Source organism: Electrona antarctica, assembly GCF_951216825.1.
Source record: "Electrona antarctica genome assembly, chromosome: 6".
Taxonomy (NCBI): Eukaryota; Metazoa; Chordata; class Actinopteri; order Myctophiformes; family Myctophidae; genus Electrona; species Electrona antarctica.
The window spans coordinates 47,182,128-47,209,256 of record NC_136811.1 but is presented as its reverse complement, the minus strand read 5'-3'; the positions used below and the strand labels follow the sequence as shown (position 1 = coordinate 47,209,256).

The 27,129-nt window shown below is 45.3% G+C and overlaps 1 protein-coding gene across 2 annotated transcripts in view; it reads right to left on the bottom strand.

Annotated features, from left to right (window-relative positions):
- znrf2b (zinc and ring finger 2b) overlaps positions 1 to 27,129 on the bottom strand; it is a 146,966-nt gene that overhangs the window by 45,778 nt on the left and 74,059 nt on the right. For both annotated transcript variants that reach the window (XM_079502648.1, XM_079502647.1), the window contains exon 2: positions 22,866 to 22,961. In XM_079502648.1, the coding sequence (XP_079358774.1) occupies positions 22,866 to 22,961 (96 nt within the window). The remainder of the gene's footprint in view (positions 1 to 22,865; positions 22,962 to 27,129) is intronic.

Below are 27,129 nucleotides of genomic sequence, written 5' to 3'. Positions count from 1 at the left end.
ATAGAATGGACTGGAGGAGAGGAGAGGAGGGGAGGGGTGACAGGGGGAGAGGAGAGGAGAATGGGGGGAGAGGATAGGAGAGGAGCGGAAAGGAGAAAGGGGAGTAGCACAGTGATAATCTCTCTTGTCTGGCTCCATTACTCTCTCCGCTACATGACTGATGAGCAACACCAGAACTGCACACTGGGAATATCATCACGCACGCACGCACGCACGCACGCACGCACGCACGCACGCACGCACGCACGCACGCACGCACGCACGCACGCACGCACGCACGCACGCACACACACACACACGCACGCACGCACACACGCACGCACACACACACACACGTTCAGCATGGAACGCAGCTCGAGGGAGCACGGTGGCCACTGGTCCACTGCACACTTGCACAGGCTGGTGTAACAGCAGCTGTGCTACAAAACAAACTGGAAATAAGTAGCTACAGCGTCACGGCCCAATATAGTGTTTGGAACACGAACCCACCCGGAGAGAGAGGTCACCAGAATGTCACCTCTGGGTGGCCTCGTCAAACACTCTTTTCAGCGGGTTAAGCCTCAGCTATGCTTTAGTCGTGCACTGGTGTCCTGCTCAGTAAACAGCAGATCTATAAGCTCACAATGCGGTGAACGAGCCACATTCGTGACACATTGTGAGCTTGCAAATCTGCTATTTATATAATTTATGTCACGCAACACCGGCGTGCAACCAAGTATAAATCAGGCTGTACCTGCGAAGTCTTACGTTCATTAGCTCCATTGCCAAAGCTGCACTATGTAACGTCCCTGTTCTAACCCTGGATTTGAACCCGGGGGTCTCAATGCGCAAGTGCTGGAACATTTTACCACTGAGCTAATAGAGCCTGATGTCTGATTGCTCCTGTCTGGGGAGGAATTAAATTGAGGTCTTTAGGTCAAAATGCATGTCAAAACCAGAAACGGCATTCCGTCAAAGGCCGTGTCCAACCTAGACACAGAGCTTGTGTCTAGGTTGAACATGGCTTTTGAAGCAAATCCGAGCAGGGACACCAAATACAACTACCCCAATGGTATGTTATATTGTATTAAAAAGGGTTTCTTTGAAAAACAAAGAAAATGTCCCGCACACTGTCAGACACTGTCAGACAATTACATTTTATTCACACTGGGTTTTTTGGGGGGTTTTTTGAGTGGTGCAAACCACTCCAACAACTATGGGGTTAGAATAGTCTCAAAAGTCTCACAGTAAATATTACAGATTTGTAACTCACAAGTTCAGATTTGCAACTCACGTGAGTGAACTCACAGGTTCACATTTGTGTTTTGTATCCACAAGTTCAGATTTGTGTTTTGTATCTGTATTTCGCATCTGTGTTTTGTATCCGTGTTTCGCATCTGTGTTTTGTATTTGTGTTTTGTATCTGTAATTCACATCTGTGTTTTGTATTTGTGTTTTGTATCTGTAATTCACATCTGTGTTTTGTATCCGTGTTTCACATCTGTGTTTTGTATTTGTGTTTTGTATTTGCGTTTTGTATCTGTAATTTGCATCTGTATTTTGTATCCGTGTTTCGCATCTGTGTTTGAAACACAAATACAAAACACAGATGTGAAACACGGATACAAAACACAGATGCAAATTACAGATACAAAACACAAATACAAAACACAAATACAAAACACAGACGCGAAACACGGATACAAAACACAAATCTGAACTTGTGGATACAAAAGACAAATGTGAACCTGTGAGTTCACTCACGTGAGTTGCAAATCTGAGCTTGTGAGTTACAAATCTGTGAGACCTTTGAGACTACTTTTGAGACTCTTCTGACGTTGGGCGTTAACGAACGTCATCATTGGCTGAGGGAATCTGTCAATCATTCTGATTGACAGATTCCTCGGCCAATCAGATCGGTCCGCCTTCAGCCAATCCTATGGCTCTAACGCCCTGGGGGCACGCTGGTCCATAGCTCTAATGCCCTGGGGGCACGCTGATCCATAGCTCTAATGCCCTATGGCGGTGGGCACGCTGGTCCATAGCTCTAATGCCCTATGGCGGTGGGCACGCTGGTCCATAGCTCTAATGCCCTATGGCGGTGGGCACGCTGGTCCATAGCTCTAACGCCCTATGGCTGGTCCATTAGAGCTATGGACCAGCATGCCCCCCCATAGGGCGTTAGAGCTATGGACCAGAGCAGGCCCCGCCATAGGGCATTAGAGCAATGGACCAGCGTGCCCCCCACCATAGGGTATTAGAGCTATGGACCAGCGTGCCCCCCGCCATAGGGCATTAGAGCTATGGATCAGTGTACCCCCCGCCATAGGGCATTAGAGCTGTGGACCAGCGTGCCTCCCATAGGGCGTTAGAGCTATGGACCAGCGTGCCCCCCGCCATAAGGCATTAGATCTATGGACCAGCGTGCCCCCCGCCATAGGGCATTAGAGCTATGGACCAGCGTGCCCCCCGCCATAGGGCATTAGAGCTATGGACCAACGTGCACCCCGCCATAGGGCATTAAAGCTATGGACCAGTATGCCCACCGCCATAGGGCATTAGAGCTGTGGACCAGCGTGCCCCCAGGGCATTAGAGCTATAGACCAGCGTGCCCCCAGGGCATTAGAGCTATAGACCAGCGTGCCCCCCGCCATAGGGCATTAGAGCTATGGATCAGCGTGCCCCCAGGGCATTAGAGCTATAGACCAGCGTGCCCCCAGGGCGTTAGAGCCATAGGATTGGCTGAAGGCGGACCAATCTGATTGGCCGAGGAATCTGTCAATCAGAATGATTGACAGATTCCCTCAGCCAATGATGACGTTCGTTAACGCCCAACGTCAGAAGAGTCTCAAAAGTAGTCTCAAAGGTCTCACAGATTTGTAACTCACAAGCTCAGATTTGCAACTCACGTGAGTGAACTCGCAGGTTCACATTTGTCTTTTGTATCCACAAGTTCAGATTTGTGTTTTGTATCCGTGTTTCGCGTCTGTGTTTTGTATTTGTGTTTTGTATTTGTGTTTCAAACACAGATGCGAAACACGGATACAAAACACAGATGCAAATTACAGATACAAAACACAAATACAAAACACAGATGTGAAACACGGATACAAAACACAGATGCGAATTACAGATACAAAACACAAATACAAAACACAAATACAAAACACAAATACAAAACACAGATGCGAAACACGGATACAAAACACAGATGCGAAATACAGATACAAAACACAAATCTGAACTTGTGGATACAAAACACAAATGTGAACCTGTGAGTTCACTCACGTGAGTTACAAATCTGTAATATTTGCTGTGAGACTTTTGAGACTATTCTAACTCCATAAACAACTGGCTTTGTAGTTTGTACCCGTGTACCCGTGTTTGTTCGTACCAAAAAAACGAGCATGGTTGCTATGGTTAGCAACCAAAAAAACGAGCATGGTTGCTATGGTTAGTATGTGACGTCACCGACATCACAGATATCACGTCAGAGTGAATCAATCTCTATATAATCAATCTTTATAGTTATTCCTCATACTATACCATCTCATTTCAGATGAAATGAAATGAAATGAAATTAAATGATTACTATATTTACCCAGGGTATCTGGGCTAAGCTCAAGAACTTGTTTCCAGCCAGGCCCTGCTCATAGAACATTTCATCGTAGTGGTTCAATGCCTTGTTCAAGGGCACTTCAGCGGTGGTAATTTTAACGTGTCGGACCGCTGATTCGAACTGGCGACCTTCCGGTATCAAGACCGCTCCGCAATCCGTTCGGCCACCGCTGCCGCTCCTTCAACGTCTGAGTGACCTACCTTCAAATGACACTGTTGAGACTGAATTCATGCGAAGAGTACTTATGACACAGATGCTTTCCTGGTTCTAATGTACAGTAACTATAACAATAAATGTGTAGTTGCACCACTCAGTTCACACGGGTGTGATTTTTTTTAACACAATACAGTTTTAACTGTATTGTCTTCTGGACAATACAGTTAAAACTGTAGTCCTCTGGACAATACAGTTAAAACTGGCTGAATGGACTTGTTCCAGCTGTGAGTTTATATTTACAGTACATTGAAATTGTATGAATGTATCCATTATTGATTTGTCTCTAGAATGCATGCTAACCCTAATAAACTAAAACTAAGCCCTTTCAAAAAGAATAATAAAAAAAGAAACTAGCAAACCCACTTTAAAAAACTAATCAAAACTAAAATTTAAATTGAAAGAAAAAAGTTCAAGCACTAAAAAAAAAAGAAAGCCAAACTGTAATAACCTTGCTGAATGACGCACTACAGTGGCTGGTCAAAGCGGAACTGAGCGGAACAGAATGTAAATTAGCTACAGATTAAGCAGTGCACTGGGACCCACGCTTAATCCATTGAGACCTGGAACCGAGTGGCGCGCTACGAGCTTGTAGGTCTGCTATTTTTGAAAAATCGTTAAAATGTGCCTCAAATGTTTCCGAAAATTGTCATGATTTAGAAAACTTTTTTTTTTTAATTTCGACGTCAGGCCTGAATGGGTTAACAGCCATTCAATTAAAAGGCAGATCAAATGAATGCGTGGATGAGTCAGAACTAGACAGCTGACTGGGAAGGCAATTTATCTTCACTGGCAGCAAGGAGGCTCCATCTGGAGTCCCATAGGGTTGTTCCACCATTAAGAAGTCAATGTACTAGGGCCTGGGCTGTGGCTCAGCGGTCCAGGCACCTTGGCTGGTAATCCAGTCTGGCCAGTGTGCCGCAGGTTCGACTCCCGATCCCGGCGGCCTTTAATGCATGTCACCCCCCCATCTCTCTCCCCATTTCCTGTCAGCCCACTGCCTATAAAATAAAGGCGAAAGCCAAAACAAAACATTAAAAAAAAAGAAAGAAGTCAATGTACTGCAAACTGGCAAAAATGTCCACGCTGGGAAGTACCACTACTGTACTTTAGGGCAATGTGAGGTACTTGAGTATTTTGTTGTTGTCGGGCAGAAACCTCTTATCTCCATATTCTAACTTTTTGTAGTTTCTTCTTAAATAAGATGTAATGGCCTAGTACTTCATCATGCTACAGCCGGCGTCACGTCACACAAAAGCATCAAAAGTAGCAGATCTGCAAGATCGAAAAACGCTGCAAAGCTTGTAGATGTGCTACTTTTGCTGTTTTTTATTTGATTCCTGAAAAGTAATAGTTTTGGACATGAGGTTTCCACCCGCTTTCAGCCCGTTGGAAATTCATGTTCCGGCTTAGTGGTCTAGGCACGTTGGCTGGTAATCCAGCATGACAGTTTGTTGCAGGTTCGAGTCCCGATCACAACGACCTTTGCTGCATGTCTTCCCCCCATCTCTCTCACTGTTTCCTGTCTACCATACTGTACATATATCAATAAAGGCTTTTACCCCCCCTACTCCCCCCCCAGTGATATGTCTCTACAAATATTAAACTTTTTACTCCACTGCAATTATCTGAAAACCTTAGTTAGCCTAGTTACTTATACTTTGCTGATTTAGATTATTATTACCAAACGTGGTTGTGAGCCTGCAGATCTGCTATTTGTGAAAGATTTGGACACATTTAGAAAATAATGATAATTATTTTGGTATTTAAGTTGATTGATGACCAATACCTTTGTACTTCACTCAAGTATCCCACTAATAAAGTGTCACCCAATGCTCGTCCCAACATACCTTTCTCTCCTCTCCTCTCCAAATGAGGTCCTGAAATAAGTGACCTCCACTAGAGTGACTAGACCTACCACCTGTCCTCTTGACACCATGCCTTCCCCAATCTTCCAGACCATTGCACCTGATCTGCTCCCCTTCATTGCCTCCATCGTCAACACATCTGTAACTTCAGGCCCAGGTTCAAGTAACTTCAGTCCTGATTCTTCTAGATCTATCCATAGACATATATACGTAGACGCCCTTTCCGGCTCTGAGGCGCGTGTCACCATTGAAGGCACAATTTTCCCGACATTCCTTGCAAAGCTTTAGCGGAAGCTTGTCAAGCTTCCGCGTGCGTAACATAAGTCCCAGAAAAAACACGCTGTGATTGGCCAGTAGTCACTTGAGTGACAGCGAGAGACATGGAGGAGTCACATGAGTGACGTCACTTGGGCAGCGACGCAGTTGCCTTCAGCAAATGCCTTCAGCACTTCTAAATAAGAAAGCTGCGGAGAACTGTTGCTTTGTGTTCACTCTTTAATGTTTTCTGTTAGTAATCTAATGTTGTATTGTTAATAACTTTGTTGTTTGTGTTTGTTTGTCTTGTTTTGTATTGTAATGTATATTGTCATGACTGTTATAAAGATTTGTTTAAAAAAAAAAAAAAAAGCCTTCAGACTGCACTTCCGCCTTCATTGGGATACACGTTGCTCCAATGAACTGCAACGGCCAGTGAGGCATCTATTTCTTATAATATCTATGGATCTATCAGCAGCTTTTGACACTCTGAACCACCAGCTGCTCCTGGACACCCTTGCTGACCTAGGCATCGCTGGCACAGCACTAAAGTGGTTCTCCTCCTCCCTGACTGACCGAACTTACAAAGTTTCTTGGAAAGGTTTGCTTTCATCAACCTGCACCCACCTAACCGGGGTCCCCCAGGGATCTGTACTTGCCCCCCTGCTTTTCTCCCTATATACTATATCTCTTGGCGCTGTGATCTCCGCTAAAAAATGTATCTTATCACTGCTGTGTAGATGACACTCAGAACAGTTAGAACTCACTTCCAATCTTTCGCCGTAATCTGAAGACTCACCTCTTCAGACTCCACCTTAGCCCATAGCACTTGCCGTAGCACTTGCCCTAAAGGCTAAAATACAACGCAATTCATACTTTGTACCATATTTTACTATTTTGAAAAAACATTTTAAAATAGGTCAATTAGCTGATCTACATGTGAGCTTGTAGACAAATAGATAATGAAAAACACACGGTGGGTGGCAGTGAATAAGACAAACACACACACACACACACACACACACACACACACACACACACACACACACACACACACACACACACACACACACACACACACACACACACACACACACAGCTAGCTAGCTAGTCAGCTCAGCCAAGTGAAGTGGGGTGATTCTTCACTCTGCAGTCATAGTCTACTGTGTTTGTCCTCTCCCAAGCCTCATCTAATCTTTATTAGTATGGTTGCCTATGGCGACCATACTATTGTTCCCCTACTTTGGAATACTTTGCCGCGCTACTCCTCCCACAGTTTTTGACGCACGCACTCGAGCCATATGTCAAATCGACCGGTTTCGTCGGGAATCGTGTGCTATCTCCTTGCTAAGAGATCCGTTGTATAGTTGAATTGATATTAATTAATTACTTCTCCATTGACTTATAATGGGAAGATCGAAGACTAATTACGGCTCAAATTTAAGTATTTTTTCCCTTGGAGACCGTAAGCACCATATTTACAAGACTTAGGCTGGAGGTTCATAATAATTATGAAAATAAATTGAAAAGGAATTACATCGCTCAGCCTCATGGTGGCGCTATAACAGCCCACTTCACGTTTTTCCCTATAACTCTTGAACCGTAAGTTGTAAAATCAAAATGTCTTTTTCCATGGATTCCTTGGATCATGACGGATCTCCCCGCATATGCCACGCCCATTTCCGTCTAGAACGAAATTGCACCAAATTTGCATTTTCTTCAAAACACACTTTTTGCTCCACCTCCAACAGATTTTGTCCAAATCTCACACAAATTGGTACACAACATCTCTGGTGCTATCCGATTACTTGAACACTGGCAGAATTTTGATAGTCCATACCGTTCGGCCGTAATCGGCTTCCAAAGTTAGTAGGAGGGGCCTATTTTACAAAGAATGCCACAAATAATGAACGGAACGTTCAATCCACACGGAATTTTAATCACATATCGAGAGTGGTTCAATCAATGTAGCGCCAAAAGCAATTCCATTTCCACCCATAGGGGGCGCCGCAAATGCCAAAAATGTCACCGTTTGTTGAAAAAACAATATGTTGGGGGGCTCAATCCCCACCAAAATACTTACACATGATCTCAAAGGTGATGTGACCATTTAATTCACTCGTAAAATTAGTGGGAGGGGCCAATTTTTTTCGAAAAAACTAAAACACTATATGTCACCAAATCAGGATCCGATCAGCGCCAAATTTGAATGGCATGTTGTTTGGCCTTGGCCTCTAACACAACACCTCCTGGCAGACTCCTTGGGTCCCCAACGACGTCGGTGCGACGGGTGCGATGGAGGCAACCATACTTTGCAATTTCCCAGAATTGCTTCTTTCTAGTTTCTCTCTTTTCTCGCTTGTACCGTCTTTGCTCCAGCTTAAGCTCCAACCTTTTCCCCCTGTTTTTCTTTCCATCCCAACTCCTGATCCTGTGTTTGCCTTTGTGAGCCCTCTAATATTGAACAAAAATAAAGTCATTGTTTTCCATTCTCCTCTCTCCCTCCTTCCCTCCCTCCAAACTCATCTGTCCTTATCTCCTCTCTGTGTCCCCAGACTCTCCACCTCCACTGACTGAGGTGACAGCAAAGGAACATTGCACAGTGCTTCTCACACATTTTCATGTCACCCCCAGCAAAAGTTGTTAATATCGCCTCACATTCAGTACAACCACTTTATCCATTTATATGTTGGCTATTAAAACAGACATCACACCACTGGTAGCGGTGGCAGGCGTCAACAACACATAGAGCCTCCAGTAAGACAAGACAAGACAACACAGTGCAGTGCATGTGAGAGTGCACGGTCCACACAGAAGCATGGCAAGCAGTCAGGGAGTAGAGGGGGAAGACGACTCCAGAGAACTATTTCACACCGGCTCAAACACTTCACAGAATGTGGCATGGGGGGGTGGGGGGTGTGGGGGGTAAGAAAAAGTCCAAGTCACGATTCACCCTCTATTATCTAAGTTTCCATTACCACGCTACGCTGCTGTAGCAGGCTGCAGCAGCCAGAGTCGTGATGCATCTCTGCAGCTGCAACAGGAGGACTCAAGGTCGGACGGCTCCCCATGCATTTGGGGACAAAGCAGTGGAGTGAATTTCACGCACGCACGCACGCACGCACGCACGCAGGCACGCACGCACGCACGCACGCACGAACGCACGCACGCACGCACGCACGCACGCACGCACGCAATCTGTGAGACTCATGGATGGATAAGTGCATGTCTGCTTTGTGTGCCGTTCGAAAGTTCAAAGTCAGCTGCTTCATTAGCCGCATGACCGTAAACAACTCTGTAACATGCATGCATGTCTCCCTGTCTCTCTCGTTCTGTCTCTCAATTCAATTCAAGGGGGCTTATTGGCGTGAGAAAACATGGAACAAAACTATAACATTGTATGCACAATTCAATATAAAATAAAAATGGGAATAAAGAGCTGTGTTACATTGCAACTTAGATTGAAGACTATCTTACAATTTTTTTTTTGTGTTTTCTGTCAGAAATAGTTACATCACCGAAATGAGTTGAAGATGGATGGATGGACTATCACATCACTAAAGGTTAGCGTTGTATAAACTTTTGAAACAGTTGGTAGCAGTATTTCAATGTTTTGCATTCAATTTGTACAAAACCTTTGCTACAAATAGCAGCAATTTATTCAAATGCAAGTAAAGGCAGTTGCTCTGTTCATATTTCACATGTACCGAGGTCATTTGGTGTATACAGTGCAGGGACACACACAATGATTTGTAGTCGGTGGTTTATTCCATTAGATATCCTTGTTGGTCTCACAACAGCTCACAAATCTTGTGAAGTACATTGTTGTACTTTACCCAACAGTTACAGGGAGTTTTTTGGTTGTTGTCATTAGTCATGTTTTCATACTCTCCTTGGGTGATTGTAATCTGTGGGAAGTATGTGTGTCTGAAATTAAATGAAATTAAATGATTACTATATTTACCCAGGGTATCTGGGCTAAGCTCAAGAACTTGTTTCCAGCCAGGCCCTGCTCATAGAACATTTCATCGTAGTGGTTCAATGCCTTGTTCAAGAGCACTTCAGCGGTGGTCATTTTAACGTGTCGGACCGCTGATTCGAACTGGCAACCTTCCGGTATCAAGACCGCTCCGCTCCGCAATCCGTTCGGCCACCGCTGCCACATGTCTTGGTACAGTGGACAAGTGGTTAGGAAGAGTAGGTCAGTTTCTACCTCATTTTGTGTCTTCTCTGGGGAGCCAGGTCTGCCAATGGCCTTTCTCGATCGAAAGACTGTGTTCACTGAAGTACTCTGTACCTAGTTTTAGTCTTAGTTTTGGATCACAGTGATCATGTATTCTGCTAAAGTGTAGCTCTCTCTCTCGCACACTTGCGCGTGCGTGCGCACACGCACACGCACACGCACACGCACACACACACACACACACACCTAAAAAAAGGAGTTTGGTGGGTTCTTTTCCGGGCAGCAACGATATGAAGATAGGAGGTTTCTGCCCGACAATGATGATTATGTGAAATGTGTCCTCTGCGTTTAACCATCGTAACTATTAGGAGCAGTGGCTGCAGCTGAACTATTTTAACTATGTCAACATCTGTCACTTCCAACTAATTTCTTCAAATCAGCCCTTACAGGTGTGCTGTGGGCAGAAAGCCAGCAGACAGACAGACAGACAGACAGACAGACAGACAGACAAGACAGACCACATCATAAGCCTGTTTCACAGCCTTTTACAGCTCCAACGCCATGGGCTGTGTGTGTGGAGCTCTCAAACACACTGTAGTCCATGTGGTTCCCAAAGTCGTGACCCATTTTAATTTAATTTCACTACCCACTATATCCACTTAAACCCTATTATTGTCTCCACCAGGCCGTCCGTCCGTCCTTGGGATTTTGTGCCAACCACACATTATTATTGCAATATATACAGCTCTACAAAAGTCATGAATTATGTTTTCATTTACTATATCAGCACTCGCAAATCCCATACCATAAAGATATATTTATTTTAACCACTTTTACCAGGCTACTTTGAGTATAGGAAACTCCACACATGGAAATAAATGAATAAATACAAATTGGGACCTCTCAACACATGACATAACGATGTGTTGAGTGAACTTGTTTCATTTTCACAATGAATTGTGAATAGCCTATAGTCTAGTATTTAGACCAGAGCCTAAAAACTAGGCTATAGGCTAGTAGAGGACTGGACCCTTTCCCTGTGTGGGATAGATAGTCAAGTTGATCTGTAGATTATAGAGGTACTTAAACATCAGTTCACTTTCTTCTTTGGGTCAATTCAGGGCAATGGTCTTTCTTTTGTTCAAGATTCTAACTGCTTTATTACATTGTTTTAGCTGCTTTTATTAATTTTTTGTATTTTCTGTCATCTGATTCATGTGTTTTGTCGTATGTTATGAATGGCTTTACGTGTTCGAGTATTGTGTCCTGTATTGCATTGACAATGAGCATTGACAACTGTACTCCCCGAGTTTAAATAATATGATGAGGCAGGCAGGCTAAGGCATGCACTCCACCAAACAAGCATCCTTCCTTAATCCATCAAGTCTGCTTGACAGATGAGTGTTGCCCCAGAGCCACCGAGGCACCACGAAACCTCCCCGCCCGTCAAAAACAAAATGCCACCGCTGCAGTCCAAGAGGAAGCAGGTGGGGGAAAGAGGAGGGGGCTTCCCTCAAAATACCACAGGTCAAAACCAGTGTCTGTGATGAGGATGATGATGAGTCAGCCTCACTTCCATCGTTAGACGCAGGAAGGCCTTTTAACCACTTAACCCATTCTGTACGGGAACCCCTTTTGGTGTTTAAGCATTATGTTATACTTTAGCTATTGAAAAATAGCAGATCTACAAGCTCATAGCGCGGCACCGAGTGCCGAGCTATTGACTTGTAGGTCTGCTATTTTTGAAAAATCGTGAAAATGTGCCTTTTTCAGAACCACTGATACAGAAACATAAGGTTTTTCAGAAAAACATTTTTTAAATTTCGACGTCAGACGTCAGTCCCTCAGGGCTCTATACTAGTGTCTTTATCTGTTTTCTGTTCTTGTGGGGATAAAGCTTTAGCTGGGAATAGCTGATCCACAAGCTTGTGACACGTGAGCTGTGAGCTTGTCGATCTACGGAAGCCTTCCACACAATAAGGAGTCAGTCTGGGGTTTAAGTTAAGTTCAAGTTAAATCTGAGATCTGTAACTTCCACGTCCTACCTGCAGGATTTAAACCCTGGTCCCCCTTCAGCTCGAAGACTGACATTTCGACTGCCGAGCTAATACAGAAAAGCTTGTTTGGGCAGAGGATACATTGCATTTTGAGCTTTAAAACCACTATAGTCAACCGAGCAGTAGTGGCCCTACCCAGTACCGAGCCGACCAAAAGGATCTACATTTAACTATGTCTACTGCTGTCTCTTTTTATTTCTTTTTATGTCTCTCTAAATCCGCGGCTGTTTTACATACAGTATATTATACACAGTATATGCATAACACTTAACAGCTACATTTAAGTAGCACTTTGACACACACACACACACACACACACACAAAATAGTTTAAAACCACTTCGACACTATACTCCTTATTCCGAGGAGAACTTTAGTCAGAAAATATCAGATCTACACATTTTCAGCAAAGAGGTTTGGTGTAAAAAAGGGGCAAAAAGCAGACCAGATACTGTACAGAGCCAAAGGTCCTGTTTTACAGTTGAAGTGGTTAAATGTCTGAAAATGCACACTGACACTACTCCAACAAACACTGACGACATTGCTGTCAAACAAGTGTAGGAGTTTATGAATCTATGGAAAAGTAATATGTACTGGAGGGGTCCCTGCTGCATCTCCCTCTCAGCTAAGGGGTCCATGAAGTCCTGTTTATCAATGCATGGGGATGCACGAGGGGGTTTATTGATGTTGTTACTGTGTTTGTGTGTGTGTGTGTGTGTGTGTGTGTGTGTGTGTGTGTGTGTGTGTGTGAGCATCATACCACTACGGTGTCATGTGACAGAAGAAAGAGGAATTAGATTTCACCAAACCACAACGAGCTGCGCACACAAACTGTAAGAAAACCACGCCACAACAAGTGGCTGTTGTTGCAAGAAAATCATGTGCAGAGTGCCGTGCATGTGTGTGTGTGTGCGCGCATCTGTGTCAGTGCGTGCATACAACATTGGTTCTCAAAGTAGGGTCCTGTTGCACATCTGCTATTTTTTTAAAGTTTAAAGAAATATCGTTTAACTTGTATTACATAAATCTTCTCTTCTGGGGCTCTCCCTGGCACAAACCCTTTTCTGATGGGGGGTCCACGGCCAAATACGTTTGGGGGTCCTTGACATGAAAAGGTTTGAGAGTTGATTTGGAGAGAGAGAGAGACACAGACAGACAGACAGACAGACAGACAGACAGACAGTGTGGGGCTGGGCAAGAGAGACCACATAACTCCCGTCCTGGCCTCCCTCCACTGGTTGCCGGTGCGATTTAGAATTGATTTTAAGACTCTTTTATTTGTTTACAAAGCCCTGAACGGACTTCATCTCTGACCTGGTAAAGTACCCCCCCACCACTAGGCACCTCAGATCAACAGACCTGGAGCTATTGGAGGTTCCACTGACCAGATTGAGGCTTAGGGGAGACCGTGCCTTCTCTGTTGCAGCCCCTAGGCTATGGAACACCATCCCTTCTCTGTCGCAGCCCCTAGGCTATGGAACACCATCCCTTCTCTGTCGCAGCCCCTAGGCTATGGAACACCATCCCTTCTCTGTCGCAGCCCCTAGGCTATGGAACACCATCCCTTCTCTGTCGCAGCCCCTAGGCTATGGAACACCATCCCCTACTCCATTAGAACCTCCCCCTCCGTTGATCCATTATTATGATCTTTCCTATGATAACTTCAGTTTGCTCATAAATGTGTTTCTTTAATTGTCTGTATTTTTTGGGCACCTATTGTCTGTGCCTATGATATTGATGAGATGTTGTACAGCACTTTGGTACAATGAACATTGTTTTTAAATGTGCTTTATAAATAAATGTGATTTGATTTGATTTGGGCATGCAGTGTTTAGCATACTGTAGCTCTCATATCCCCAAGAGAAAGCTAGAGGAAATTATCCAGCTATTCAAGCTGATAAGGCTGTGCTCTTAAATCAATTCCATGCCATGCAGTGAGCCAGCAGAGCCAGTTGATCTTTGTTTAAAGCACAGACGGCCCAAGCTCTGCTTCTCCTCAAACATGGCAGGTGCATTAGTAAAGCAATGTCATACTGTAATGCCACGGCAATGCCATACTGTAACGCCACGGCAATGTCATACTGTAATGCCACGGCAATGCCATACTGTAACGCCACGGCAATGCCATACTCTGAGATGTAGTGCAGTAGTAGAAGGGATAACAGCCAGGACAGTTAAACCAAGACCAAAAGATCACATGTCAGTCATTTCTTGTACTAGCACCTGAATAAAAGGCTTAGGCTGTCCGAGCCGCTCCAGTGTCTATCCCTTCTGCTCCTGTGATGAGGCGCGCTGGCTGACTCCCTTTGTTTTCATGTAGTAATGGAGTACGAGTAGTATAAAGGTAAATGTATAAGTACAGTTGGGTGCCACCGATATTGTCCCTTATCATTTGACCCATTTAGGCCTGACCTCAAAATTTAAAAAAATCCTTCTAAATCCTCCAGTTTTCTGAAATAAATATTTTCACGATTTTTCAAAAATAGCAGACCTACAAGCTCGTAGCGTGCCACTCGGTGGCACGCTATGAGCTTGTAGATCTGCTATTTTTCAATAGCTAAATTATAACATAATGTTTAAAACACCAAAAGGGGTTTTGCGCAGATCACGCAAACCTCAGCAAAAAGAAAAGGACAATATCGATGGCCTCCAACTGTACTTGGTTCATTTCCACCACTTGTTAGGAAGAATGTTTATCTCCGAGTCTCTTTGAAAAGGCCTCATTCATTGTGTTGTGCTGCATATCTAAGACAATGCCCAACAATGAACCTCACTAATAAACTCCTCTGATTTCATATTCATGTCGTTAACAGCAGCTCCCTTTAGTCCCTTATAATCTGTGTTCCAGCAAACACAAAGCAAAAGGAGCAGAGGATGGAATGACACAACAACAACAACAACAACAGCAGGCTGATCAAGGCCTTTCAAATCAATCCAAAAGGGAGGATGTTATGATTACAAACACCATCTCCGTCTGCTTTGGACGCTACTCAAGACTGTCTCTCTGCGCATGTGTATGTGTATGTGTGTGCGTGTGCGTGTGCATGCGTGCGCGTTTGTGTGTGTGTGTGCTGTATATCATTGTGGGCATGGACAAACCTCATATGTCCATGTTATAAAATGTTATGTTTTCTTCCCCATAAGATGATGCGCTCTTCTTCATAATACAAAAAAAGTAATGAAAATAGCACCGATATGTTGTATATCGGCTATATTCACTATTTTAATAATAATGATAAAGAAGATTCTACAAGAAATGATGACGTAGTCAAATTTGTCAGGTGGAACAAGCGCTGTCTCTGGTGTACTACATCTGTCCACCTTTTTTGAGTGGTGCAACCACTCCAAGTACCAGTAGGGGCAAAAGTGGCGCTGTTGTGCCAGAAACAGAGAGAGAGAGTGTTGCACTGTTGCCTGCTAATTACAGAGAGAGAGAGAGAGAGGCAGGGGGAGAGGGGAGTTGCACCACTCAGTTCACACGGGTGTGATTTTTTTTCCTAACGTTTCCTTTTTTTTAACGTGTATGTTTCTCTGTCACAACCTCGCGGCCGTTGTTTTCGTTAGTTTGCAACGTCCTTTTGTTGGTTAAATCACTGTGTTTTGTTATGGCTTTCCTGCTCTACAGTTAGCTCATAACATTAGCCGATGTTCCACTCTGGCTCCGCTCTGCGTTGCAGTGACTTCCGTGGTGTGTGTGTCATAGCTTAGGAGGCAGCCAATCATGACTAGGTCGTTAATACCATAGATATGATGGCTGCACAAGTGGTTCAGACTCCCATTGGCTTAGGCAGTATGAGGTCAGACTCCCATTGGCTCAGGGGGCAGTCAGTCATGACTAGGTCGCTAATAAAAATGGGCCTGTATGTCCGGTCTCACCTGGCAAAAATAACCTTTTGGACATACTACAATTTGTACACTCAGCAACAGCGACGACCATGGTGATGTAAAACAGAATGGGTTGGAGAATTATAGGGACAGAAAGAGACAGGAGGAAATACAAAGGAATAAGTAGAACAGCATCCTTCTTCGTGTCATTTCAAAAGCAGTGTCACATCACATCAGCAGCGAGATCTCTGTTCCCAGCTCGGTGACTCATGCACGTGTTTATGAGACACATGCCTTTTCTTCGCAGATAGCTCTGCACTGGGTGAGACCCCCCCCCCCCCCCCTTCCCCCCGGCTGTATTAGACGTGGCGGGGTTTGATGGGAGGACCGGGGTGCACAATGCTTTTTGGATGGATGGATGGATGGATGGATGGATGGATGGATGGATGGATGGATGGATTTTATTTTGTCATTGAACACTGTTACACACATGTACAACCAAATTAATCTGTTGGCTTCAATCCAATGCAGTACAAAAAGCAATCATAATTGTGTTAGTAGTAGCACCCAGTAAGGTACCAATAATAAAAAGCAGTAAGGAAAAAAACAGTGTATGTACAGTCAGTGAAGAGTTCATATTATTGAACCGGGGGGTGGGGGGGGGACTCTATCTCTTGGTCAAAGAGATAGAGTAATGACTGAGGGGAAGAAGCTGTTTCTGGATCTGGTGGTTGAGGTCTTGAGGCATCTGTAGCCCGTTTCACACCAAAGTGAGGCATCATGTGCAGGGCTTTCGATATTTTTGCTCGCTATGAGAAAGTCGCCCTTAATCTAGAATATAGAACTTCAAAACAAGCACAACATTGCATGTATAGGTGCAAAGTATGAAGTGTGAATGGTTGTGTCGAAAAAAAAGGTGGTGGGTTAACACAGGGGTTCTCAACCCGTGGGTCGCGACCCCTCGGGGGGTCGCCAAATTATTTTAGGGGGTCCCCAAATTATTTATTTATATTATTTTCACGATTTTTCAAAAATAGCAGACCTACAAGCTCGTAGCGCGCCACTCGGTGGCGCGCTACGAGCTTGTAGGTCTGCTATTTTTCAATAGCTAAATTATAACATAATGCTTAAAACACCAAAAGGGGTTCCCGCCCAAAATGGTTTAAGGTTATTGTAGCAGTCAATTTATATTGGGGGTCGGGAGGGGGCGGGGCGGGGGTCCCGAGACATTGCCAAAGCATTTCCGGGGGTCCCCGGCCAAAAACGTTGAGAACCCCTGGGTTAACAGAAGAACTATAGGTGTACTACTGTACCTGGCCAATATCCCATGACAGCCGTGCTGGCAACAACAGGCCTGCCCGCTCTGCACCCTCCTCCCAGTCATAATCCATGTCAGTGTTTCCGCTCTGCGCCCTCCTCCCAGTCATAATCCATGTCAGTGTTTCCGCTCTGCACCCTCCTCCCAGTCATAATCCACGTCAGTGTTTCCGCTCTGCACCCTCCTCCCAGTCATAATCCATGTCAGTGTTTCCGCTCTGCGCCCTCCTCCCAGTCATAATCCATGTCAGTGTTTCCGCTCTGCGCCCTCCTCCCAGTCATAATCCATGTCAGTGTTTCCGCTCTGCACCCTCCTCCCAGTCATAATCCACGTCAGTGTTTCCGCTCTGCGCCCTCCTCCCAGTCATAATCCACGTCAGTGTTTCCGCTCTGCACCCTCCTCCCAGTCATAATCCATGTCAGTGTTTCCGCTCTGCGCCCTCCTCCCAGTCATAATCCATGTCAGTGTTTCCGCTCTGCGCCCTCCTCCCAGTCATAATCCATGTCAGTGTTTCCGCTCTGCGCCCTCCTCCCAGTCATAATCCACGTCAGTGTTTCCGCTCTGCGCCCTCCTCCCAGTCATAATCCACGTCAGTGTTTCCGCTCTGCGCCCTCCTCCCAGTCATAATCCACGTCAGTGTTTCCGCTCTGCGCCCTCCTCCCAGTCATAATCCATGTCAGTGTTTCCGCTCTGCACCCTCCTCCCAGTCATAATCCATGTCAGTGTTTCCGCTCTGCACCCTCCTCCCAGTCATAATCCATGTCAGTGTTTCCGCTCTGCACCCTCCTCCCAGTCATAATCCATGTCAGTGTTTCCGCTCTGCACCCTCCTCCCAGTCATAATCCATGTCAGTGTTTCCGCTCTGCACCCTCCTCCCAGTCATAATCCATGTCAGTGTTTCCGCTCTGCGCCCTCCTCCCAGTCAGAATCCACGTCAGTGTTTCCGCTCTGCGCCCTCCTCCCAGTCATAATCCATGTCAGTGTTTCCGCTCTGCGCCCTCCTCCCAGTCATAATCCACGTCAGTGTTTCCGCTCTGCGCCCTCCTCCCAGTCATAATCCACGTCAGTGTTTCCGCTCTGCGCCCTCCTCCCAGTCATAATCCACGTCAGTGTTTCCGCTCTGCGCCCTCCTCCCAGTCATAATCCACGTCAGTGTTTCCGCTCTGCACCCTCCTCCCAGTCATAATCCATGTCAGTGTTTCCGCTCTGCGCCCTCCTCCCAGTCATAATCCACGTCAGTGTTTCCGCTCTGCACCCTCCTCCGAGTCATAATCCATGTCAGTGTTTCCGCTCTGCGCCCTCCTCCCAGTCATAATCCATGTCAGTGTTTCCGCTCTGCACCCTCCTCCGAGTCATAATCCACGTCAGTGTTTCCGCTCTGCACCCTCCTCCCAGTCATAATCCACGTCAGTGTTTCCGCTCTGCGCCCTCCTCCCAGTCATAATCCACGTCAGTGTTTCCGCTCTGCGCCCTCCTCCCAGTCATAATCCACGTCAGTGTTTCCGCTCTGCGCCCTCCTCCCAGTCATAATCCATGTCAGTGTTTCCGCTCTGCGCCCTCCTCCCAGTCATAATCCATGTCAGTGTTTCCGCTCTGCGCCCTCCTCCCAGTCATAATCCATGTCAGTGTTTCCGCTCTGCACCCTCCTCCCAGTCATAATCCACGTCAGTGTTTCCGCTCTGCACCCTCCTCCCAGTCATAATCCATGTCAGTGTTTCCGCTCTGCACCCTCCTCCCAGTCATAATCCACGTCAGTGTTTCCGCTCTGCACCCTCCTCCCAGTCATAATCCATGTCAGTGTTTCCGCTCTGCACCCTCCTCCCAGTCATAATCCATGTCAGTGTTTCCGCTCTGCGCCCTCCTCCCAGTCATAATCCATGTCAGTGTTTCCGCTCTGCGCCCTCCTCCCAGTCATAATCCACGTCAGTGTTTCCGCTCTGCACCCTCCTCCGAGTCATAATCCATGTCAGTGTTTCCGCTCTGCACCCTCCTCTCAGTCATAATCCACGTCAGTGTTTCCGCTCTGCACCCTCCTCCCAGTCATAATCCACGTCAGTGCTTCCGCTCTGCGCCCTCCTCCCAGTCATAATCCATGTCAGTGTTTCCGCTCTGCACCCTCCTCCCAGTCATAATCCATGTCAGTGTTTCCGCTCTGCACCCTCCTCCGAGTCATAATCCACGTCAGTGTTTCCGCTCTGCACCCTCCTCCCAGTCATAATCCACGTCAGTGTTTCCGCTCTGCACCCTCCTCCCAGTCATAATCCATGTCAGTGTTTCCGCTCTGCACCCTCCTCCCAGTCATAATCCATGTCGGTGTTTCCCAAATAATGGATGCAAAGAAAATAGCACATCTACAAACTCATGATGTGTTGCATCATGCAGTGCTTGCAGATCGGCTATTTTAACAATTATATAGGGCTTGAGTTGTCAGGTCTTAATGTATTGTTTTGATCCCATATTTTCAACATTTTGTGTTTTTATTTAATTTTTTCCTTGTCAATCTGCTATTTTGATGCTTCTGAATTTGAATCCTGAAAAGTAACAGTTTTGGGCATAATGAGGTTTCAGAAATTATTTATCTTTTGGGGGTCTCAGCTGATGAAAAGCGTTGGAAACCCCTGTCTAATGAAAAATGCACATGCTCAGTTTCCACACGGAGTCGGCGTCAACAACATTTGAATTTTGAGCAAACATTTGTAACTCAAATCTTTGCTTCTGGGGGTTCCTGGAACAAAACATTTTGAGATGGGGGTCGGCGGCCAAATATATATAATTGTGGGGCTCCTTGACATTAAAACGTTTGAGGACCACTGACATAGAAACTGACATAGAAACTGTAGAAGACATATTTGTAGAATCAGCCTCAGGTCTTAATGGGTTAACTCCCAAGTTGAGGGGGATTTATGATAGAACCTTGGATTATTTTCACTTTCGTTTGGAAGGGCATGTCAATATAAAACAAACAAACAGGGCTTTGCTCTGAAAGCGTAGCCGATACAGAGACGACCAGGGAGACAAGACAAGAAGACTGTTTAATTAGATTGGAACTCTGTTTACCTTGTAAAGCTGGGTCTGTATCCAGGCGCTCCTCACTGCGCTCACGTAATCACATCAGCCGTGCTACATAGCGTCTGTCGGGTGAAACCTCATATGTCCAAAACTGTTACTTTGCAGGATTTTTTTTTTTTTATCCCACGATTTTTGCAACCCATTTTCTTCACCCAGTGTCAATTATCTAATGTAATCCTGGGCGCTACACTTCCTCTGCCAACCTGGGGGGGGCAGCGGACTGACCACATGCTTCCTACTATATGCATGAGTAGTCCAAGCTGCTTCTTTTCACCTGACAGGGGAGAGTTTTCCCGGCCGGATGTAGCGCATGGAAGGAACACGTTATTCCGACCAGTTCCTTTCCCCTCCATCCGGCGCCCCGGCTGGCCAGGGGGAGGTAGTTTAGAGACCAGGATTACTGCATGTCTTTTGTGAGGGTATCTACCCTAGGGGACACGGGGAGAACATGCAAACTCCACACAGAAAGGCCCTTTCGCCAAACCCGCCTCGGGTATGGGCACTGATGACGCGGAGGAGAGAGTGCGCCCCCAGCGCCCACAGCATCCCCAGCGGGAATCGAACCCAGGACCTTCTAGCTGTGAGGCGACAGCACTACCGACTGTGCCACCGTGCCCCCTTCTTTACAGGATTCTAATGACAAACGTAAAAGTAGCAGATCTACAAGCTCAGCGTTTCGAGCTTGTAGATCTGCTACCTTTGATACTTCCAAGTGACGCTGTATTATGATGAAGTGGGGCGTTCATTTACAAAAACAAAAAAACATACCGTAACCACCTTTTGGTTTAAGGTATGCCACCTTTTACTTTGGCACTGTAAGTACATTCTGATGCCGATACAGAAAAGTTAATCAAAGAACAAGATTCCTGGGCAGAATGTCCTCTTTTGTCAACAAAAGTGCTCTCAAAACTCTTGTGGGTGCTCAAATTCAGCCCTCCTTTGACAATGCTTCCACCTCTTGGTTCTCCAGCATCCCAATGTCACTCCAGACCTCCCAACCCATTTTGCTAAAGTCTAAACTGGCAACTGGTAGAAGCAAAGTGTAAATGCAGCCTTGCCCTCAATGCCCTCAGTGCCCGCAATCGCATACCTGACTATAGTGAGCGAAGTGATCAAAAAAAGTGCGCGACACCCACAGCCACAATACTAGAGGGAACGAGAACAACGATCTGGTACCACCCACTTTCACAACAAATTCTGTACTTCAATAATCTGTAAAAAATCACACCTGTGTGAACTGAGTGGTGTAAGGTCTTATATAGACTGATCAGCTGTGGTCTGACGTAATGTCTGACGTAATGAAATCACACCCGTGTGAACTGGGTGACCATAGCAACCATGCTCATTTTTTGGTACGAACAGACAGACAGAAAAACAGACAGACACGTAAACTAACAAAGCCAGTTGTAGGAGTGGTTTACACCACTCAAAAACAGAAAAATTACTCTGGTCGAAATGAGGGCCTTTTTTGCCAGATCCAGTCACATATGGGTAAATGATCCTTCTACAGCACTGCCACCCAAGCGTGGAATGCCCTGACCCCCTCCCTCAAAAAATGCAGATCACTTGCATCTTTTAAAACAGGGCTGAAAATCCACCTTTCAGCCAAAAGGAGAGGAAATCACCCCCCCCTTCCTTTTCCCCCTCCCTGTACATACAGTGTTTTTTTATTTTTGATACAGATTTTTAGTTGTTTTTCTACGATATTGAATTTTGTTCATTCTTCATGTCATAATGAATTGATCGCATAGGGCCAAAATGGAAACAAGACCCCAAGGACTGTTTTAGGTGCTATCCCTTTTGGACTGAGAGTTTGACTGTACTCTGGTGCTGTTTTTTACATTTCTGTCTAATAAACCAGTCAATCAATCAAAACTTGTATTTTTTGGCGGTATTGCTATGTTTAATTTAGTAAAAGGGAGGGAAAAGTACATTTTCCACCACTGTGTGTCCAAGGCTGGTGATGTGCACTGCAAGGTTGTTTGTATAAATATGACATTCCAAAAGCTCAAGTGTACACATTAGCAAAACAATAACCAAACACACATCCCCAGAGGGCCGCACACACACACACACACACACACACACACACACACACACACACACACACACACACACACACACACACACACACACACACACACACACACACACACACACACACACACACACACACACACACACACACACACACCTCTTACTGATCGACAACAGTGAGTGAAAGAAACTCATGGTCAATCAATAGACATGTTTGTGTTGCTGTGATGGGGAACACTTCAAGCCAGATAGCGGATGGTGTGCGTGCGTGCAAGTGTGCGAGTGAGTGAGTGAGTGTGTGTGAGTGAGTGAGTGAGTGAGTGAGTGAGTGAGTGAGTGAGTGAGTGAGTGAGTGAGTGAGTGAGTGAGTGAGTGAGTGAGTGTGTGTGTGTGTGTGTACGTGCGTGCATGCGTGTGTGGCGTGCGTGTGTCAGCAGTCTTACCGTTATAGGTGACTCGGGGTTTGGTTAAACACATGACCAGATGGAGGTCCATCTCATCCGAGGAGACAAACTTGGAGCACACAGGGCACTTGAAGCCTGAATGAAGGAGGAGAACGCACACGCACACACGGAGAACATTAACTTAACCTCAAAGATTCAAAACAGAGCAATATACATAAACCTCACATGAGCATACTGTAGGCACACAATAGAAACACATCTGAGAGTATCCGTTTTATTGCGTTTTCTTTTTCATCTCCATACTCTGTTTTGTAAATGAATGCCCTATACCAGGGGTTCTCAACCTTTTTGGCCGGGGACCCCCGAAAATGCTTTGGCAACGTCTCGGGACCCCCGCCCCGCCCCCTCCCGACCCCCAATATAAATTGACTGCTAAAATAACCTTAATAATAGAGACAATACACCATAAATAAATACTAAATGGTAAATGGTGCATTTATATAGCACCTTTATCCAAGGCGCTTTACATAGATTGTGCATTACATTCACCCATTCACACACACATTCATACACCGATTGCGGCGGAAGCCATGCAAGGTACCAACCAGCACATCGGGAGCAATTTGGGGTTCAGTGTCTTGCCCAAGGACACTTCGACATGTAGCCAGGAGGAGCCGGGATTCGAACCGCCGACCCATGGATCATTGGACGACCTGCTCTACCTCTTGAGCCACAGTCGCCCCTGAAACCATAATCATTAGGGAAGGTGTATGCATGTACTATGTGTACTATATGTAAACTCTTCATTTCCACTTTACAGCCATTCAGTTTTTTTATTTTTTTTATATAATTTGGGGACCCCCCAAAATAATTTGGCGACCCCTCGAGGGGTCATGACCCATGGGTTGAGAACCCCTACCCTATACAACAGTGTCACACAGAATCAAAAGTAGCAGATCTGCTACTTTTGCTGGAAATGTGGACATGTGAGTTTTCCATCCAGACAGAGACGATATAATATACAAACTAGAATAGGAAGGGCATGGCTCCAATGTGGATCTCAGACGTCATGTGATCAGTCTGTGACATACTGTATCACATCAGTCATCAATGACAATATCTATGGCCTGGGCCGTGGCTCAGCGGTCCAGGCACCTTGGCCGGTAGCCCGAGCCTGACAGTGTGCCGCGGGCTCGACTCCCGATCCCGACGGCCTTTACTGCATGTCATCCCCCCCATCTCTCACCCCATTTCCTGTCAGCCTACTGTCTGTCCCTCTATACAAAATATCAAATAATGGCGAAAGCCGCAAAAAATGACATTATCTATGATGTTCACAAATATATGTACAAGGTCGGTGCTGTAAAAAAATAAAAGAAGATCAGTCGGTAACAGCGTCTTCACTTTATTTGGCGGCTAATGATAGAAGAGGTTGCACAGAATTTTGCAAGCCGTTTAGCGCACACATGCACGCACGCACGCACGCACAGCCACACTGTAAAAAAAACAACAAAAAAAACAATGCACAAATGTGTCCCTTGGTCACCGTTATGGTTTAGCTGCTGTTCCATTCACAACCAATTATCTCAGAACAATGTCAGACGAAAAGCGCAATTAGACAGCGTCTCCCACGCTGCTCGTCAACGCTTGACATTAACATCCAGACATGATCTGCGTGTGTGTGTGTGCAGTAAGATCTGTGATTAATGACTGTGTTCAGCTGGTTCATTTCACACACACCCTTCCTTCCTCCTGGAGTTTCAAACAGTCGTTGGCAGGGTCAGGTGATAAAGCTGTGGTTGTGTGTGTGTGTGTGTGTGTGTGTGTGTGTGTGTGTGTGTGTGTGTGTGTGTGTGAGAGATAGAGAGAGAGAAGCTGTTTGTGTGTTGTGGCTGTTGAATCTTAAACAATCCCATACACCTGTTTGTTCACCATTCCTCCTGAGAACTGAGAACAGTCTACTCTGATTCTCAATGACGGAAGTTCAGCTGTGTTTGTTGGAGAGAGAGAGAGAGAGAGAGATATTGATTTAATGTAGTCACCTCAACACCTTTACCATTACCTTACTTGAACCCCCCCCACCCCCCACACACACACACACACACGCGCGCGCGCGCGACTCGCGAGCGCACACACATACACACACACACACACACACACAGGCGGTTGTCGTGTGCTAATGAGCACTGCAGTAGACAGTCAGAGAATATTGTCAGTGTCAAGTAGAAACCTCACACTGCAGGATTTCAGCAAATCATGAGACAGACCGAGTAGAAACAAATTGTGGTATTTTATCATGAACATTGGTGAGGACCAATTATATGAAGATAGGTTGAAAAGTGGTCCTTTGAGTACATTTTTATACCCATACTTTAGTACTTTTACTCAAGTACATTTTTAATGTGGTAGTATTTCTTTCTTTTCAAAATCTTTTTATTTTCGTTTTATAACAGTATGGGTGTCAAGTCACAGGTTCATAGAAAAAAAAATCAGATTTTAGTATCAGTGACTGAGGTAAACAAACGTAGCCTACTGTATGAATCACAGAGATCGTGGGCAGACATGATGAAAAGACTGTTATTGTGCAAAACATGCCCCTTCAAGACAAAAGAAAAACATTTTCTCCCCTTCAAGTCCCAATTTAGTAAAGCCAATTCCCAATTCCCCAGCCTCTCTACAAGTACTCCATCTCTGCTAACCCGGTGGTAGTATTTCTATATTGCAGTATTGATACTTTTACCTCAGTAAAACATTTGAGTAGTTTTTCCACCACTGGTTAAGACATGGAGATGAGAGGTTCAGCCTCATCAGGCCTGTGCTCTAGCAGCAGTCCTCTGAATGACCATGACTCACACTTTAATAATATAATAATACCACCTCCAGCAAATCACTGTCAAATGTGTGTGTGTGTGCGTGTGTGCGTGCGTGCGTGCGTGCGTGCGTGCGTGCGTGCGTGCGGATAAGGGGGGGACTATTTGACATTTTCATTTTCTCTTTCATTAATGCAAAAATAGCCAATCTACATGCTCACACCGCTCTGCAATGTGGCACATTGTGAACGTGTAGATTGTCTATTTTCGTGCAATACCATTGTCAACAAAGTATTAAATTATGCTTGAGCGATTACTCGTACTAACCGATTTAGCAAATTATAAAAAAGCGATTAGATGATATACTAGTGTATATATATATATATATATATATATATATATATATATATAGTAGATAGTTCTCACCCTGACTGACTCTGATGACTCGCAACATTATGCTGCTTCCTCCAGGAAATGCCTGTCAACATTTATATTTGTTTCTCTGTAAAATTAATTGTAATTTGCGGATTAAAAGAAATAACAAAAATGTGTGTCAAGCGTGCACGCATACACACTTTCAACGTCATCATCGTCTTGGGTGTTTGGGGTTTCCTATTTCCAATTTGGCAATTTCCATGCAAGCATGCATGTGTAAGTGTGTGCCTCCATGTGGACACGTGTGCGCCACGCACAGTGCATCTCTGTGTGAGTGCATGAGGCGTGTGCACGTTGCGACGCGCTGCTTAGAGGCTACTGAAGATGTTTGATTGTGTTAATGCTCATGGTGTGTTCACAGACCATTCTAAACCTTATCCTCAATGTGGTGACTCATCACTCATAGCCCCACCCTGACCCATCCTCAGGCTTCTCTCTCTCTCTCTCTCTCTCTCTCTCTCTACGTCTATGTCTCATTCATGTCTCTCTATTTCTCATTTTTGTATGTCTCTCTACAGTATGTTGCATTTCTCTCTCTGTCTCTCAATGTTACATTTCTCTCTGTCTCTCTCTGTCTCCTTCAGTTCAGTTCAAGTTCACCACCCGTTTTGGCATGCATTACAGTACATTGCATAAATAGCAATCAAATACAAAGATGAAAACAAAGAAACAGAAAACAAAAGCCAATCATTAAAACTGCACAGAAGGCAAGCACACATACTAGACAAAGTGCTTACCAAACAAGTGCTTTTTAAAGTGCTTCTTAAAAAAACAATAATAGGGGGGTCAGATCAACATGGAATGAATTCTGTACTGGCCATATAAGGAGCATGTCTTGAGTGTACAGGGTTTGATGAGGTCAGATCAACAGGTGAACACCATACAGTATATGGTAGATCTAAGGGTGGTAGCGGGGACATTCTCTTGAGGGTACAGGGTTTGATGAGGGCCCAGGTAGGACCGGGCCTTAATTTTCGGGCCTGTTGAGAACTCTAGTTTTCGCCGGCTGCCGGGCGCGGCTGCACTAATAACTTTGGGGCAGCAGGCCCGTCTAGAGT